Genomic DNA, 12,970 nt, shown 5'->3' with positions numbered 1-12,970 from the left:
TCATTTCAACCGCTTGTATCCACGATCTTGTCCTTTCGGTCATTACCCAAATCTCATGACCATCGGTGAGAGTGGGAACGTAGATCGATTGGTAAATCGAGAGCTTTGCCCCGACTCAGCTCCCTCTTCACCACGACAGACCGATACAGCGACCGCATCACTGATGAAGCCGCACCGATCCGTCTGTTGATCTCACGCTCCATCCGTCCCCCACTCGTGAACAAGATCCCGAGATACTTGAACTCCTCCACTTGAGGCAAGGACTCCCCACCGACCTGAAGAAGGGAAACCACCTTTTTCCGGTGGAGAACCATGGCCTCAGATTTGGAGGTGCTGATCCTCATCCCAGCCGTTACACACTCGGCTGCAAACCGCCCCAGAGCGCGCTTAAGGTCCTGATTTGTTGAAGCCAACAGAACAACATCGTCCGCAAACAGCAGAGATGAGATCCTGAGGCTCCCAAACCAGACACCCTCCTGCCCCTGGCTGCGCCTAGGAATTCTGTCCATAAAGGTTATGAACAGAACCGGTGACAAAGGGCAGCCCTAGTGGAGACCAACACGCACCGGGAACAGGTCTGACTTATTGCCAGCAATGCAAACCAAGCTCCTGCTGCGGTCGTACAGGGAACGGACAGCCCTTAGCAGAGGGCCCCGGACCCCATACTCCCGGAGCACCCCCCACAGGGCACCACGAGGGACACGGTCGAACGCTTTCTCCAGATCCACAAAACACATGTGGACTGGTGGTCTAACTCCCACGAACCCTCAAGCACCCGACGAAGGGTAAAGAGCTGGATCAGTGTGCCACGACCTGGACAGCTCCGCCCCTCTCTTCACCCGAGTGTCTGAGACACGCGGCCGGAGATCAGATGACACAACTACAAAGTCGATCATCGACCTCCTGCCTAGGGTGTCCTTGTGCCACGTGCTCTTATGGACACCCTTGTGTTCAAACATGGTGTTTGTTATGGACAAACCGCGACTAGCACAGAAGTTCAATAACAGAACATCGGGTTCAGATCGGGGAGGCCGTTCTTACCGATCTCTCCCATCCAGGTCTCACTGTTGTTACCCATGTGGGCGTTGAAGTCCCCCAGTAGAACAATGGAGTCCAAGAAGGCTGGGTACTCTGCACCGATGTTGGGCCCGTAGGCCGAGACAATGGTGAGAGGCCCCGGTTGTGCCATACCAGGCGACGTCACGGTCCTTGTATGTTGTACGTCCATAAGAGTCTTTTGAACTGCTCGTAGTCTGACCCGTCACCTTAGACCTGTTTGCCATTGGAGACCCTAACAGGGACATAAAACCCCAGACAACATAGATCCTCGGATCATTCGGGCACTCAAACAACCCCACCACGTTAAGATAGCAGTTCACGGGGTTGCTAATAGACAAAAAATTGTTCATCCCAAAGACAAAATGCAGAGCCACAACCAAAGCAATGTGATTTATTCCATTTGTTGCAAAGAAGAGGAATGCAAAGAACGTTACATTGGAGAAACCAAATAAGTTTATGTTACAGAAGAGGCGTTGTCAACACCGCAGGGAAAGCACAAGTGGCCCTCAGTCTGCTGTTCACCTCCACCTCAAAGCCACCAACCACTCCTTTGAGGACAGAGAGGTTAACATTTTAGCTAAAGAAAAACGTTGGTTTGAACGAGGAGTCAAAGAAGCAGTTTTTGTAGAAGGAGAACCCCTCCATGAACAGGAATGGAGGACTTCGATTTGATCTTTCTCCAGTGCACAGAAATCTCTTATGGCCCCATGTCATGTACATAAGGCTGAAACTCAGCCCAGGACAGATCAATAGGCAGGTAATTAGCAGTGATAAACTGAGATTACGGTCGTCAAGACTGAAATGTAGGTATGATTTAGGTTGATAGGACTTAGAATTTCAAAGTCTTTTGATTATAAAGATGTTTACCTACAGGTGAGAATAGCTGTTAATAGAGGGAAGGGAGTAAGCCAAGCTGAACTCCTCCCTGTGGTCTTTTTCTGAGCTGAACCTTAGTGCGCTGACAAAGCCTTTTGGATGAGAGGCGAAACGTCCGACATTTCAAAAACAGAGTAGGCTAGGAGAAGATGGACAACGCTTGTACGACTGAGAGAATACACAGACCGTTAAGATGTAGCCTATGTTGATATGCCTTTGCCCAAAATAAAGGAAAAAATAAATGAATCAATGAAATAATTAACCTGCGTTATATTTTTTTAATTTTAAGGTCAATTAGAATTTAAAGAAGCATTTCTATTTGCTAAACGCCAGAAGAAGGAGAGATACGATTTTCTACACGGGTTTATTACTTTTTACTAAATCAAAAGTTTCCACATTTCATTAATATTTGGTAGCATTGCCTTTACTGTATGAATTGGTTCAAACGTTTTGGACTTCCTTCCACAAGCTTCGCACAATATGTAGGCCACCTTGCGTGCACGTGCCTTTTCATCTCTGCCCATACATTTTCAACTGGCTTGAGATCAGGACTTCGTGATGACCACTTCAAAACATTGACTTTGTAACCAGTTTGTCATTTTAATTTGTTCAACATGTGTTTGCAAAAAATAAAACCAAATCTGATCAACACAAAGAGTATTGTAAAACTTAAAATAACGTTACGTGTATTAAATATTTGTGGCTGGGGGAAAAAAGACCGAAACGAAAGACGGGAGGAAGTGACGTCACAATTTGCCTCAGGAGTGCGCGAGCACCGACCGATCATGTTCCGCGAGCGAATACAGTGAGGTTTTTGGAATCCACGCAGCGTCATGAGAGTTTGTGAGCTAGGCAAAAAAACAAAAACAAAACAAAAACCCTGGCTAAAAAGCAACCAATAATGCGATTGTCAAACTCGCTGTAACTCACTAAAATTGTGAGTGTAACGTACAATTGTTGGACGGACATTCAGTGCCATCTCAAGCCTGCGTTCAGGTACCTCGCCGGTGTGGTGTGAGATGTCTGCATAACTTTTTGTCTATTTGTTGCCACATTATCCGTCATGTGTAACCAAGTCAGTCGTTGGAGGCCCCAACCTGGAAACAGTACTAAGCTGTTTGCCGACCATGCTAAGTTCGCTTAGCGCTATCTCGTGTGGTGCATGTTAAAGCTGCATTGAGAATAAGGTAGGCTACTGTGGTTTTAACATCTGAGACTTTCCTCTTGTCATCGCTTGTTTTATTTTATATTTTATTTCTACAAAACTTTGTTGCGCATTCCAACAGCTAAAGCTAAGTTGAAGCTAGTTGATCATTTAGATTCCATGGGGGAAAATGATGTTTACATGCTATATAATTACATAACAATCTTCCTTCATTATCACATGAAAGCATTTTCTTTTTATCATCATAAATACAGACGCTGGACATGAATTATTATTATTATTATAACTATGTAAGAACCTTTGTGATTGCACCCTCTTTGTTGCTCTAGGTGCAAGATGGATCAAAAGCCAATGACAGATGAAATATCGTCAGACTTCACACATCAAGCTCAAGAGCCATTTTTAAGTAACACAGTTCCCCATTGGATGACAAGTCTTTCCTCATTACCAGAAGAACACAACACTAGCCATGGAGTTGAGACTTTACACTGTCATGATGATGGTGATGGTGTTTTAGATGAGGATGACCACCGTGGACTCAGCAACGATGGTCTGTCAGACTTCTCAAACAGTGACATCTCATTGCCAGAGGTCTGCATAGCATCAGACGCGAAACACATCGAAGAAGAAATGGACTATGAGGTTCAGCAAGCCTATAGGATATTCAATGAATTCCTCACAGACAAACACAAAGTAATAACCAGCCTATTCTTGCAACCAATTAGAAATCAGGAAACGCAATATGGCATTGGGGGGGTTTGTAGCGAGAGTCAGGCTCATGTCATGCAGTCCATATGCCTATGCAGAATGGAGGAAAAGTTTATTAATAAAGAGTATGAGACGATAACGGAGTTTGTTGCCGACTTCAGGCTAATGTTGGAGAACTGTTATCGCTACCATGGAGTGGATCATTGGCTGTCCAAACAGGCACAGAAATTGGAAATTATGTTAGAGCAGAAGCTAACACTACTATCCAGGTTAGTGACAATTGACTGTATCATATCACATCAATTTTCTAAATACAATCAGACTTCACACTGTTGAATAGAAATAAAAATAAAATAATCTGACAAAAATTATATCTTCTTGAAATGAAAATAACCAATCGGTTGGTTTGTTTGTTTGTTTGTTTGTTTGATTATTGACTGACTGCAGCGCCCATTTCTTTTTTTTTCTTCATGCATTTTTTGGTGCTTAGGAAATTACGCGAGAAAACAACTCTTGCAGTGACATCCAAAGGACGTTTTGCTGTTGGAGAGGAATGCGTCTCCACATCTTCCACTAGGAGGAGACAGACTTCCCGTTGTTTAAAAACACTGACTGTTGGTGGACACGAATCAATAATGGTGCAAACTCTGAGGGTCGAAGAGCAACACAAGGCCAAGGAAGAGAAAAGGTTTGTAATTGCAGAAAAATATGTAATGGCGCCATCATTTGAAAATGTATCTTCTTTATAATTTTTGCAGACAACGTGAGCTTGAAAAGAAAGAGGCAGAAGAAATGTCAGCAAAAGAGACTGATGAGTGGGAGAAGAATTTGTTGTCACAGGCATCCCCTCACAATGTGGAGACCCTTTGGGAACTGCCAGCAATAGGACACTTCCTCTGTTTGGCTCAGACTGCTCTTAACCTCCCAGAGATTGTTTATTTTGAACTTGAGCGGTGTCTGCTAATGCCTCGCTGCAGCTTTCTCTTGTCCAAGATCATGTCATCTTTGCTCTCTCCACCACAGAGGAGGTCTACTTTGCACCGGCGCCCAGTGATGCCTTACAAACGCTGGGAGTCTGAACTCAGGCAGCGGGTTAAGTTCTGGTATCAATCTGTGGGTGCATCCAATCATCAGGCATCTCAGGCTGAGCAACTTGGTCTGTGCCACCAGTTTTTCAGTGTTCTAGGAGAGATCAGTCCTTTGGAGGCAAAAGCCTTTCATATGCTGCCTTTTTACCAACGTGTTTGGCTTTTGAAGGGCTTGTGTGACCATGTGTACGAAACACAGAGGGATATACAAAACGCTGTGTTGGCCCAGCCTATTCATGAATGTAGGGAGTCAATTTTGGGATATGACAGCAAAGAGAATGCGTATATACACTTTCCACACTTCTGTGGAGCAGATCTCAGAATATACTGTCAAAGTCCTTGTACACCCCCTTCTATTTCCCTTGCTTCTGTTTTAGTGAAAAAAGTTGAAAAACTCCACAAATTAGAAGATATTGTAAGTGAGACAAGTAGAGTTTTTGGGACTAGTTTTGATGACAAATCACAAAAAACAAAGAAGTGCATTAAAACGGAAACAGAAAGTATTGACGGAGAGGAGGTGAAGCAGATTTCCTTAAAATCAAATGATGAGGTCGACAGAGATGAGTCAAAAGTAGATCCAGACACGAACTTAGCTCAGATGTCAGCGCCTTTTAGGAAACGTATTTTAATTACTCCAATGGAGGGTGAACTGACTGAACTGAAAACAAAAAGACTTAAAGAATTAAAAGAAACAGACAATTCATTGTGTCTCAAAGATGAGAGCGAGCTACAAGAGCACCGCCTCAGTATTGGGGAGCATTGCTACACAGGAAGATCGCCTGCAGGCTCAGTGACTGTTTCCACATTACAAAAAATTTGGATCACAACTCCAACTACAACACAAAAGGACCCAAAAGCTTCCTATGGTCAAAACATAATCAGCAGTGTTAAATTGAAGCAGTATCAGTGCTGCCCTGGATCCTTGGAGCTTTCAACACAGTTGCCTTCAAAACTCTCACACACGTCTTGTGAGGAGAGAGTAAAGGACAAAAGCTCGACTATCAAAGAAGGACAAGGGAAAAAGAAAGAAAAAAAGCTGTGGATAAAACCTAAACACAACCGGCGGCGCAGGAGGCCCTCTCAACCTGACGCCCCCAAGCCAGTGTCAAATAGATTAATTGCAATTAAGAGGAAAGCTGAGAAGAAAAAACACATACAAGGTTGGTAAAGAATGTAAAATACCCACTATGTTTTATTCTGATCTGTGATGATACACATATTAAATTTTTATCAGGCAAAGCTCTTAACTCTTCGGAGAGTAAAGAAGACCAGTTGGAGCCAGCTTTTAAGGTTGAAATAAATTAAGGAAATGTAGATGATAAACTACTTAAATAGTTATTACATATTTATTTCCTTTTCTTGTTTTAGTTGGTCTGCACCAATCTTGACGACTTGCGTGAGTTAATAAACAAGACTGAGGATGAGCTTGATGACCTTGAGAGCGCAAAAAAGAAATTAGTAGGCAGCTTATTTTTCCCATTTATGTAAAGTATTGTTTAATAATTTCTCAAGAAAATGTCATCACTGTTTTTAATTTCTCGAACAGAATCAGCGGTATAACAGAAGAGAAGCAGTCAAAGATCTTCACAGCACTTTAATCAGACTATTGAATGAGCTTATGCCATGGGAACCTAAACTGATCAAAGCTTATCAAAGAAACAGGTTTAAAGAAATTAATACAATTGTACTATGTTCCAGAAAGCATGCAAATCCATGTGACTGTTTCATGATGTTTGTCACCTATATAATGCAGGCTACGTTTAAAGAAGGAGTGTGATGTCTTCAGAAATCACCCAGAATATTGCAACTTTGTGCGTGAAGAGTCCATTTCATCATCAGATGATGGAGATTTGGGGTTGCTGTTGGAACAGTTCAGACAATCAGGACATGAGGATCCAGAACACATATTTCCACTTGGACTTGGAGGTAATCAATTAAGTTAGCAAGTTGTTAACCACGCCTGTGAGACTGAATCTGTTTACTCTTTATATTTCCAGAAGCTGTAAAGGAGTTATCGACTGAGCTGGCCACAGTGAGGCCTATGACTCGCATAAGTTACAATCAGCATAAACCACTGTATGCCACAGATGACAATTTAGGTCACTCTGACACCTCAAAGATTACATGTGAATTCGAACTGAGTCGTCAATCAGTGAAACATGGCCATTCAAACTCTTCATTGACAACAAATTTTCAATTGCATACTGTTCCAATATCTGAACCTAGCTCGCTTCATGCTGCAGGTGGAAAACCAAAAAACTACACACCTATCCCAACCCTGCTGGTTAAGAATGTTGGGGACAAGGTGACCTTAATGAAACAACCCGCTTATCCCTTGGAAATCGACAATTTAAATCTGGAAAGAAAAAGAACTATGGTCTCCACTGAAAGCACCGATCGACTAAAAGTAAATGACTCTTCATCTGGTCCACCAAAGAATTCACAGCAAAAGCTAAACAACAACTCTGAACCGTCACCAAAACGACCAGTCACGGACAGTGTAGCATTGCCTCTTCCTGTGGTATCAATATCTAAAACTGCAGAATCTTTGAAAGAATCCACCCAAGTGTTTTATACTGGCCATACGTCACAGAATCCTTCTGTTAGCAGCTCAAAGAGATGTGAAGAAATAAGACCACAGCAAGTTATCATTCTTCCTTCCGACATTATTCTTCACAAAGCCAATGGAACATTTTTTTTACAACAGTCTAAAGATAATCTTAATTCAAAGACTGACACCATGTTAGGCACGTCTACCAATTTTTCTGGTTTTCCCATTCCTGAAAACACGATCCATGTTCAGCAAGTGCCACCTTCAAAGAATATTGGCCGAACAGACACAAGTTCATCTTTAAGTGACATTCCTTGTTTTCCCAAGTCACAACAGATTGCTAGTAATGCTGCAAGGTCCAATTTGACACAACATTGTGATATTCAAACTAGAACATGGCAGTGTACTCCAAATTATTCAGCTATCACCTCTATACCTTCAAGTCATCGTATGTCCACAGACTCTAAACAAGAGCTTAAGACTGTGTGTATCAGAGAATCACAGTCAATTCTTGTAACAACTAGAGGAGGAAATACAGGGATTGTTAAAGTTAAAAAATCTTCTGATCATCCTTGTTTATCCAAAAGTCCTGTCATAACAGCTTCTCCCCAATTTCAAGTATATGTAGTTCCCAAAACTCCCCCTCTTTTGTCTTCTGATGCAACTTTAGCAGTGACAACTGGCTCAGACCAAACACAAAGCCGTATTCAATCACTAAAATCCAATACCAAAGTTACAACTTGTGCTAAGACAACCAGCATCTCCTTCAGTCAGGATATTAGTCAGTCTTTAAGCCCAACCAAATGTCAAGCATTTACTGCTTTGAGTGGATACACATCAGTAACAAATCCCAACAAGTCCTGTCCTCAATCGTTCAGTCACTTGTTTACATCTCCAAGCATGACTGCTGTAGACGGTGTCAGCAAGCCTCGTGCAGATAAGACAAATGAAGATAACAGATCACAAAGTGAGAAGTTGGTTAGGATTAGTCCCTCTTCCTATGATGTCAATGTGCATAGTACCAAAACACTACCTGCAGCAAAGGTGTCCTTGCCAATACAACTCTCCAGTGCCACCCTGAAGCAGGCTACAATTGCAGGGCCAATAAAGGAACTGACGGAGACGCTATCCACTCAGAAGATGGTTAGCAACACTTTGCGCACTGTCAACCCTGTGTCACTGCTTAAGGACAAGGCTGTCTTTGTATCTTCAGGTATGTTTGTTTTCCTTTTTCATTTATAACTTATATTTTAAATATAAAGAGTTGTATCAAAAATACATGTTAATGGATTTTTTTATGTGTATTATTTTTTTTTTACTCTACAGGAACATCTTCTGATACTTCTGTCCAGGTCCCATGTCTGATTGCCACCACAATCGCACAGAACACTGCTGTTCAAATACAATCTTCCAAATGCAGAGAGGCAGACCAAATGATGCCCTTCATCGCCCAACCTGCCATCACAAATTCCAATGTCATCTCAAGAGGATTTACTGTTCCTGCCTCATCGCTCCACAGTTCAAAGCATCTTGAGATTTCTCCAGTATCTAAGATTTCCCAACCAGGGAAGCCAAGTCCCTATCCTTTATCTGCTGTAAAGAAAAAAAATAATTTTTCAACCATTATGATATCCAGCAACTCAAACTTTTATCCATCACAAAGCTTCTCAAAACCATTAGCAACTCCAAGCTCTCAAAGTAAGCATCTAAATAGCTTATTTATATCAAATGCAAGTGCTGGTTTTGACAAAACATCTTTACCATCACTTGCGTTCACAAAATCTCAGGTTTCTTTCGCCTTGCCCAGGTCTACTGAAATCACTGAGGGCCATAAGGGCTTATTAGCACAAACACATACCAACACATCTACTACAGGCACAGTCCAGCAGCCAATAGTAATCAGTACGTCCATGCCTCTTCCAGGTGGGGCACATATTGTTCTTAATAACGCTCATTTTATGGCAACACCCAATGAATTGGGTCCAGGCAGGCATGTTTTGACCGTGGGAAGTAATGTACCACAACAGTTGCCTGCTACAAGTGTTAGGGAAGTCACTGTACCATTTCTAGATGTGAACCAAGCCACTGTTCTCCAGTCTGTAACTAGACTGTCTTCTGTGCCAGCTCTTAGATCTTCTTTTGTAGCATGCACACCAACTGTAGCTCCCTCATTACAAGCCACTGCAGTGACAAGTTCCATAGTCTCTGCAGTACATGGCTCAAGTACATCTCTAATTAATAAAACTGTAGAAAGGTGTCCCTCTTTGCAGAGTGCCAATATTGAAAGTACTACAGAAGGCCTCCATAACCTCCACCCTTCCAATAATAGACAATGTTGAGCCTGAGGCTTCCACTGTTTTGCATCTACCACTACAACATCATTTGCCTTCTCTTTGTCTCACATGTCACCGACATTGTCATCTGTTACACGTGAAACGGCATCTCAACCACACCCTTACAGAAAAACTGTCACCCACCGTCCAGTCATTGACTCCCCCAGCAAAGGAAAAACACTTAATTCAGACTTCATTCTTAAGGATGCATAGTCCTGTTGCAGCTAAGCTGCTCTGAGATGCAACAGCCTTGATGCTGTTTTGAATTCTGCTCAGTGCGAGAGTTCACTATGGAACCACAACTGGACAAATGATTTACTCTGTTGCACTTGAGATGGCGGAATTGCTGTTCCACCTTTGCAGAACTAACCTATATCTGACAATTAATTGCTCTTTTGCACCTTATGCTTACTGTCATTGGGTTCCATCTTGTGCATTGTGTGATCTACAGTTGTTCCAACTTAATTTAGACTTTCATTCTATTTTATGGAACAGCAATTTTGTAAGATGTAAGTGAACTGCATTGTTTTTATGTTTGGTGATGCTTTTGGATTGAATGGTAGGACTCAACTTTGGTGTTTTATTATTAGAAATACCATACCTACAAGTAAGGATGTAAACACTATACTTTCAATTGTAGAACTTTAATAGTTATCAGCGATATATCCATCAGAGAAAGTAGATAGTTTGACATTTCCATTTTAAGACATTCAAATGATAGAAACCCTTTGAACGGAATGGCTTTGAATGAAATCACTTTGTACTAAATGTAGTCCTTATAAAATGTTATGTGTTATTTATTTGTATCAAATTGATTTTCATGGATCAATTCTTAACGTTTTTTCAAACACAGATAAAACACTGCAACTGTCCCCAAAAAGTGTATGCTTCAATACTATGACTTTTTTGGGAAATCGATAAACCAGTTTGTGATGTATGCTTTGATCGATCTTCCGAAGTCATTTAAACATTTGTTTTCATTGCTTAATGTCTTCTTTGCACAACTATCCTGCATCAGGAGGTCCTTTAAGGGGAATATGGAGGAGGCAGTTGTCCAGAAGAGATCTTTTCATAAGCAGGAGGAGCATTCGGAACCTGAGAGAAAGTGAGAAACATGCTTATATTACGATAGCTGAAAGCAAATCTAAATATGGCATTTAGCATTCTGGAAAGACTTATACATTCAAATTCATTATTTGGGGGATGAGATTGGCTGAACGTACATTAGGCTAATGATGTGTGTGTGAGAGTGAGTGAATGGTTTGGTGGTGGTTTGTGGGACTGGCGCAGATTTCAGCCTCACTTGGGCTACCCTTGGGCAGCTGTGGCTACTAAGGCAGCTTATCGACTGTGGACTCAATGTAAATTGTCCCACCAAAAGCGCTTTGTGACCATGTCTGTGAAAGGCGTTCTACTCTAACATTAGGTTCTACTCTAAAACGTTTTAACAATGTTTCTGCTGAAAGAAAAGAGAAAAGCTATTTTAAAATAACTACAGGACAAATCTCAGTACAAATTGTTTTACAAATAATTAAACTCCTTACCAGACCAAACCCGTGTAAGAAATTACACATTGTTTTATTTATCTTACCTCAAACGGCTCCTTTTTCCCCCCTCATCACATCACACTCACATGCCTTCATGCCTTCTAGCCTGCCTTAAGTCTGGACTGAAAAGCTCTCTCTGTTACTAAAGCGTATATGGGGCGATAATTCTAAGTTGAATGCAATTCCAAACAAAACGGGTTTGATTCCCAGGCCATGGGGCCCTGTGGAGTCTGCATATATCTGCGTTTGTTTCCTCCAGGGGATTCAGCTAGGTATTCCAAATCAAGATCATGGCTCAAGATCTGGGGATGGACTCTGGACTCTAGCTGCTCACTGCTTCTGAAAAGTTGCCCTGAAGCACTGGCTGAAGGATGGGTCAAATTGAGAGAACACGTTTTCCTAAAGGGACAGTAAAATCTACAAATCTCACCACATTTCTGAAGCTGCCAAAATCTGTGAGGGCCATTTTGTTTTCTCCTGATGTTCCCGGTTCGGCGTACTCTCTTGTAAAAGGAGATTCCGGAGATCCTGGTCTTGTGCTCTGTTGGTAAAAGAACTTTTAAATTAATATCCATACATTAAAATTTGGATCTTAAAGTATCAAAGAAATCAAATGCAATCTCACTCGAAGTATTTTGTACCCGCTCCTCTTTTTGAAGTACCAGCATCCCAGAACAAGAAGAGCGGCCAGAATGATCACCAGCAGAACAATGCCTATAGCCCTGATGGTCACAACATATTTACATATAAACAAAAACAAAAGTGGAAGAGTAATTCATCCAGAAGCTTAAAAAAGGACATACTCCTCTGCTCTGACATATCCTCCCCTGCCACTGGCAAAATAGATATTGAAGTCTCCACGAGGCATCCCGTCTGTATGGTTACACCGCATTAAGTCTGGGGAAAAGAACACAATTCAGATTATTATTGAACTTACCTCTTACAACATTTACAATTAGGATCGTTTCAAAGTTATAATGGAGGAATTCAGTGAAATGATCGTTAATAACCTACAAAATCAAATGTTATTATGCCAATGACATTTTGTACTTGACGTGTCTAAACTAGTGAATCTTGGAAATGTACTTTTATTTTATTTTCTGATGTGGACAAGACAGGTACATTTGCCATAGCTTACACAACACACTGCAAAACAAGGCAAGTTTGCAATGTTCCAAACCAAGAGGGGCTTTTAAGGCAGCCATAAATTAAATTAAATTAAATTAAATTAGCCATTTTTGACGATACAATGTGAAGGTTTGAAGGTTTGAATCAGCAGCAGATCGTTTGTTCTGCCAATTTGCTGGCACCTGCTGTGAGGCTTTTCTGAAAATGGTGACATAACTTCCCCACATACTCTAGCTAAGAAAATGTAAAAAAGTATATCTTACCAGGTAGAAGCAGGCTTTTAAAATGTGCAGGTCTTCAAGCTTTGACGAACTTGTGAAAAAGATCCGTCTGGGGGAGCACTGTGCACTGTATCTTGCCCCCGTGCCTGTGAAGAATGGGCAAAAAGTCCTCATGACCGTCACGGGTTAGGGGCTCATGGTTAAACCCATTGAAGCGGCGTAATTAGCGTGAAACCCCGGGGCCTCGGACCGATGTGGCGGCCCACTCGTGAGTCTCAGTCGAAGTGAGGCAAC

The 12,970-nt window shown here is 41.7% G+C and overlaps 3 protein-coding genes across 3 annotated transcripts; 2 read left to right on the top strand and 1 right to left on the bottom strand.

Moving 5' to 3' along the window:
- Positions 1-2,833: 2,833 nt before the first annotated feature.
- Positions 2,834-8,323, top strand: LOC306960006 (putative bromodomain-containing protein 10; the record flags this gene model as incomplete). The annotated part of the gene is made up of 9 exons (XM_079552264.1): positions 2,834-3,122; positions 3,430-4,077; positions 4,299-4,496; positions 4,567-6,056; positions 6,131-6,186; positions 6,265-6,354; positions 6,443-6,558; positions 6,650-6,822; positions 6,894-8,323. Coding segments are annotated over exons 2-9 (4,194 nt in total), but the record flags the coding sequence as incomplete, so codon positions are not given.
- On the top strand, positions 8,315-9,870 carry LOC306982267 (uncharacterized protein). Its single transcript, XM_079582140.1, has 2 exons — positions 8,315-8,660; positions 8,774-9,870. Exons 1-2 carry the CDS (start codon positions 8,348-8,350, stop codon positions 9,784-9,786), a joined length of 1,326 nt encoding a protein of 441 aa, XP_079438266.1. The 5' UTR covers positions 8,315-8,347; the 3' UTR covers positions 9,787-9,870.
- An 825-nt stretch (positions 9,871-10,695) lies between these two features.
- On the bottom strand, positions 10,696-12,834 carry mlana (melan-A). The gene is made up of 5 exons (XM_079551504.1): positions 12,719-12,834; positions 12,131-12,224; positions 11,953-12,049; positions 11,758-11,868; positions 10,696-10,875 (listed from the first exon to the last, which is right to left on the bottom strand). Exons 2-5 carry the CDS (start codon positions 12,217-12,219, stop codon positions 10,807-10,809), a joined length of 366 nt encoding a protein of 121 aa, XP_079407630.1. The 5' UTR covers positions 12,220-12,224; positions 12,719-12,834; the 3' UTR covers positions 10,696-10,806.
- Positions 12,835-12,970: the final 136 nt, after the last annotated feature.

The sequence above is a fragment of the Gobius niger genome (genome assembly GCF_951799975.1).
Source record: "Gobius niger genome assembly, chromosome: 2".
Classification (NCBI taxonomy): Eukaryota; Metazoa; Chordata; class Actinopteri; order Gobiiformes; family Gobiidae; genus Gobius; species Gobius niger.
Note: the sequence above shows the minus strand (reverse complement) of the source record. Positions and strands in the feature narration are given on the sequence as shown.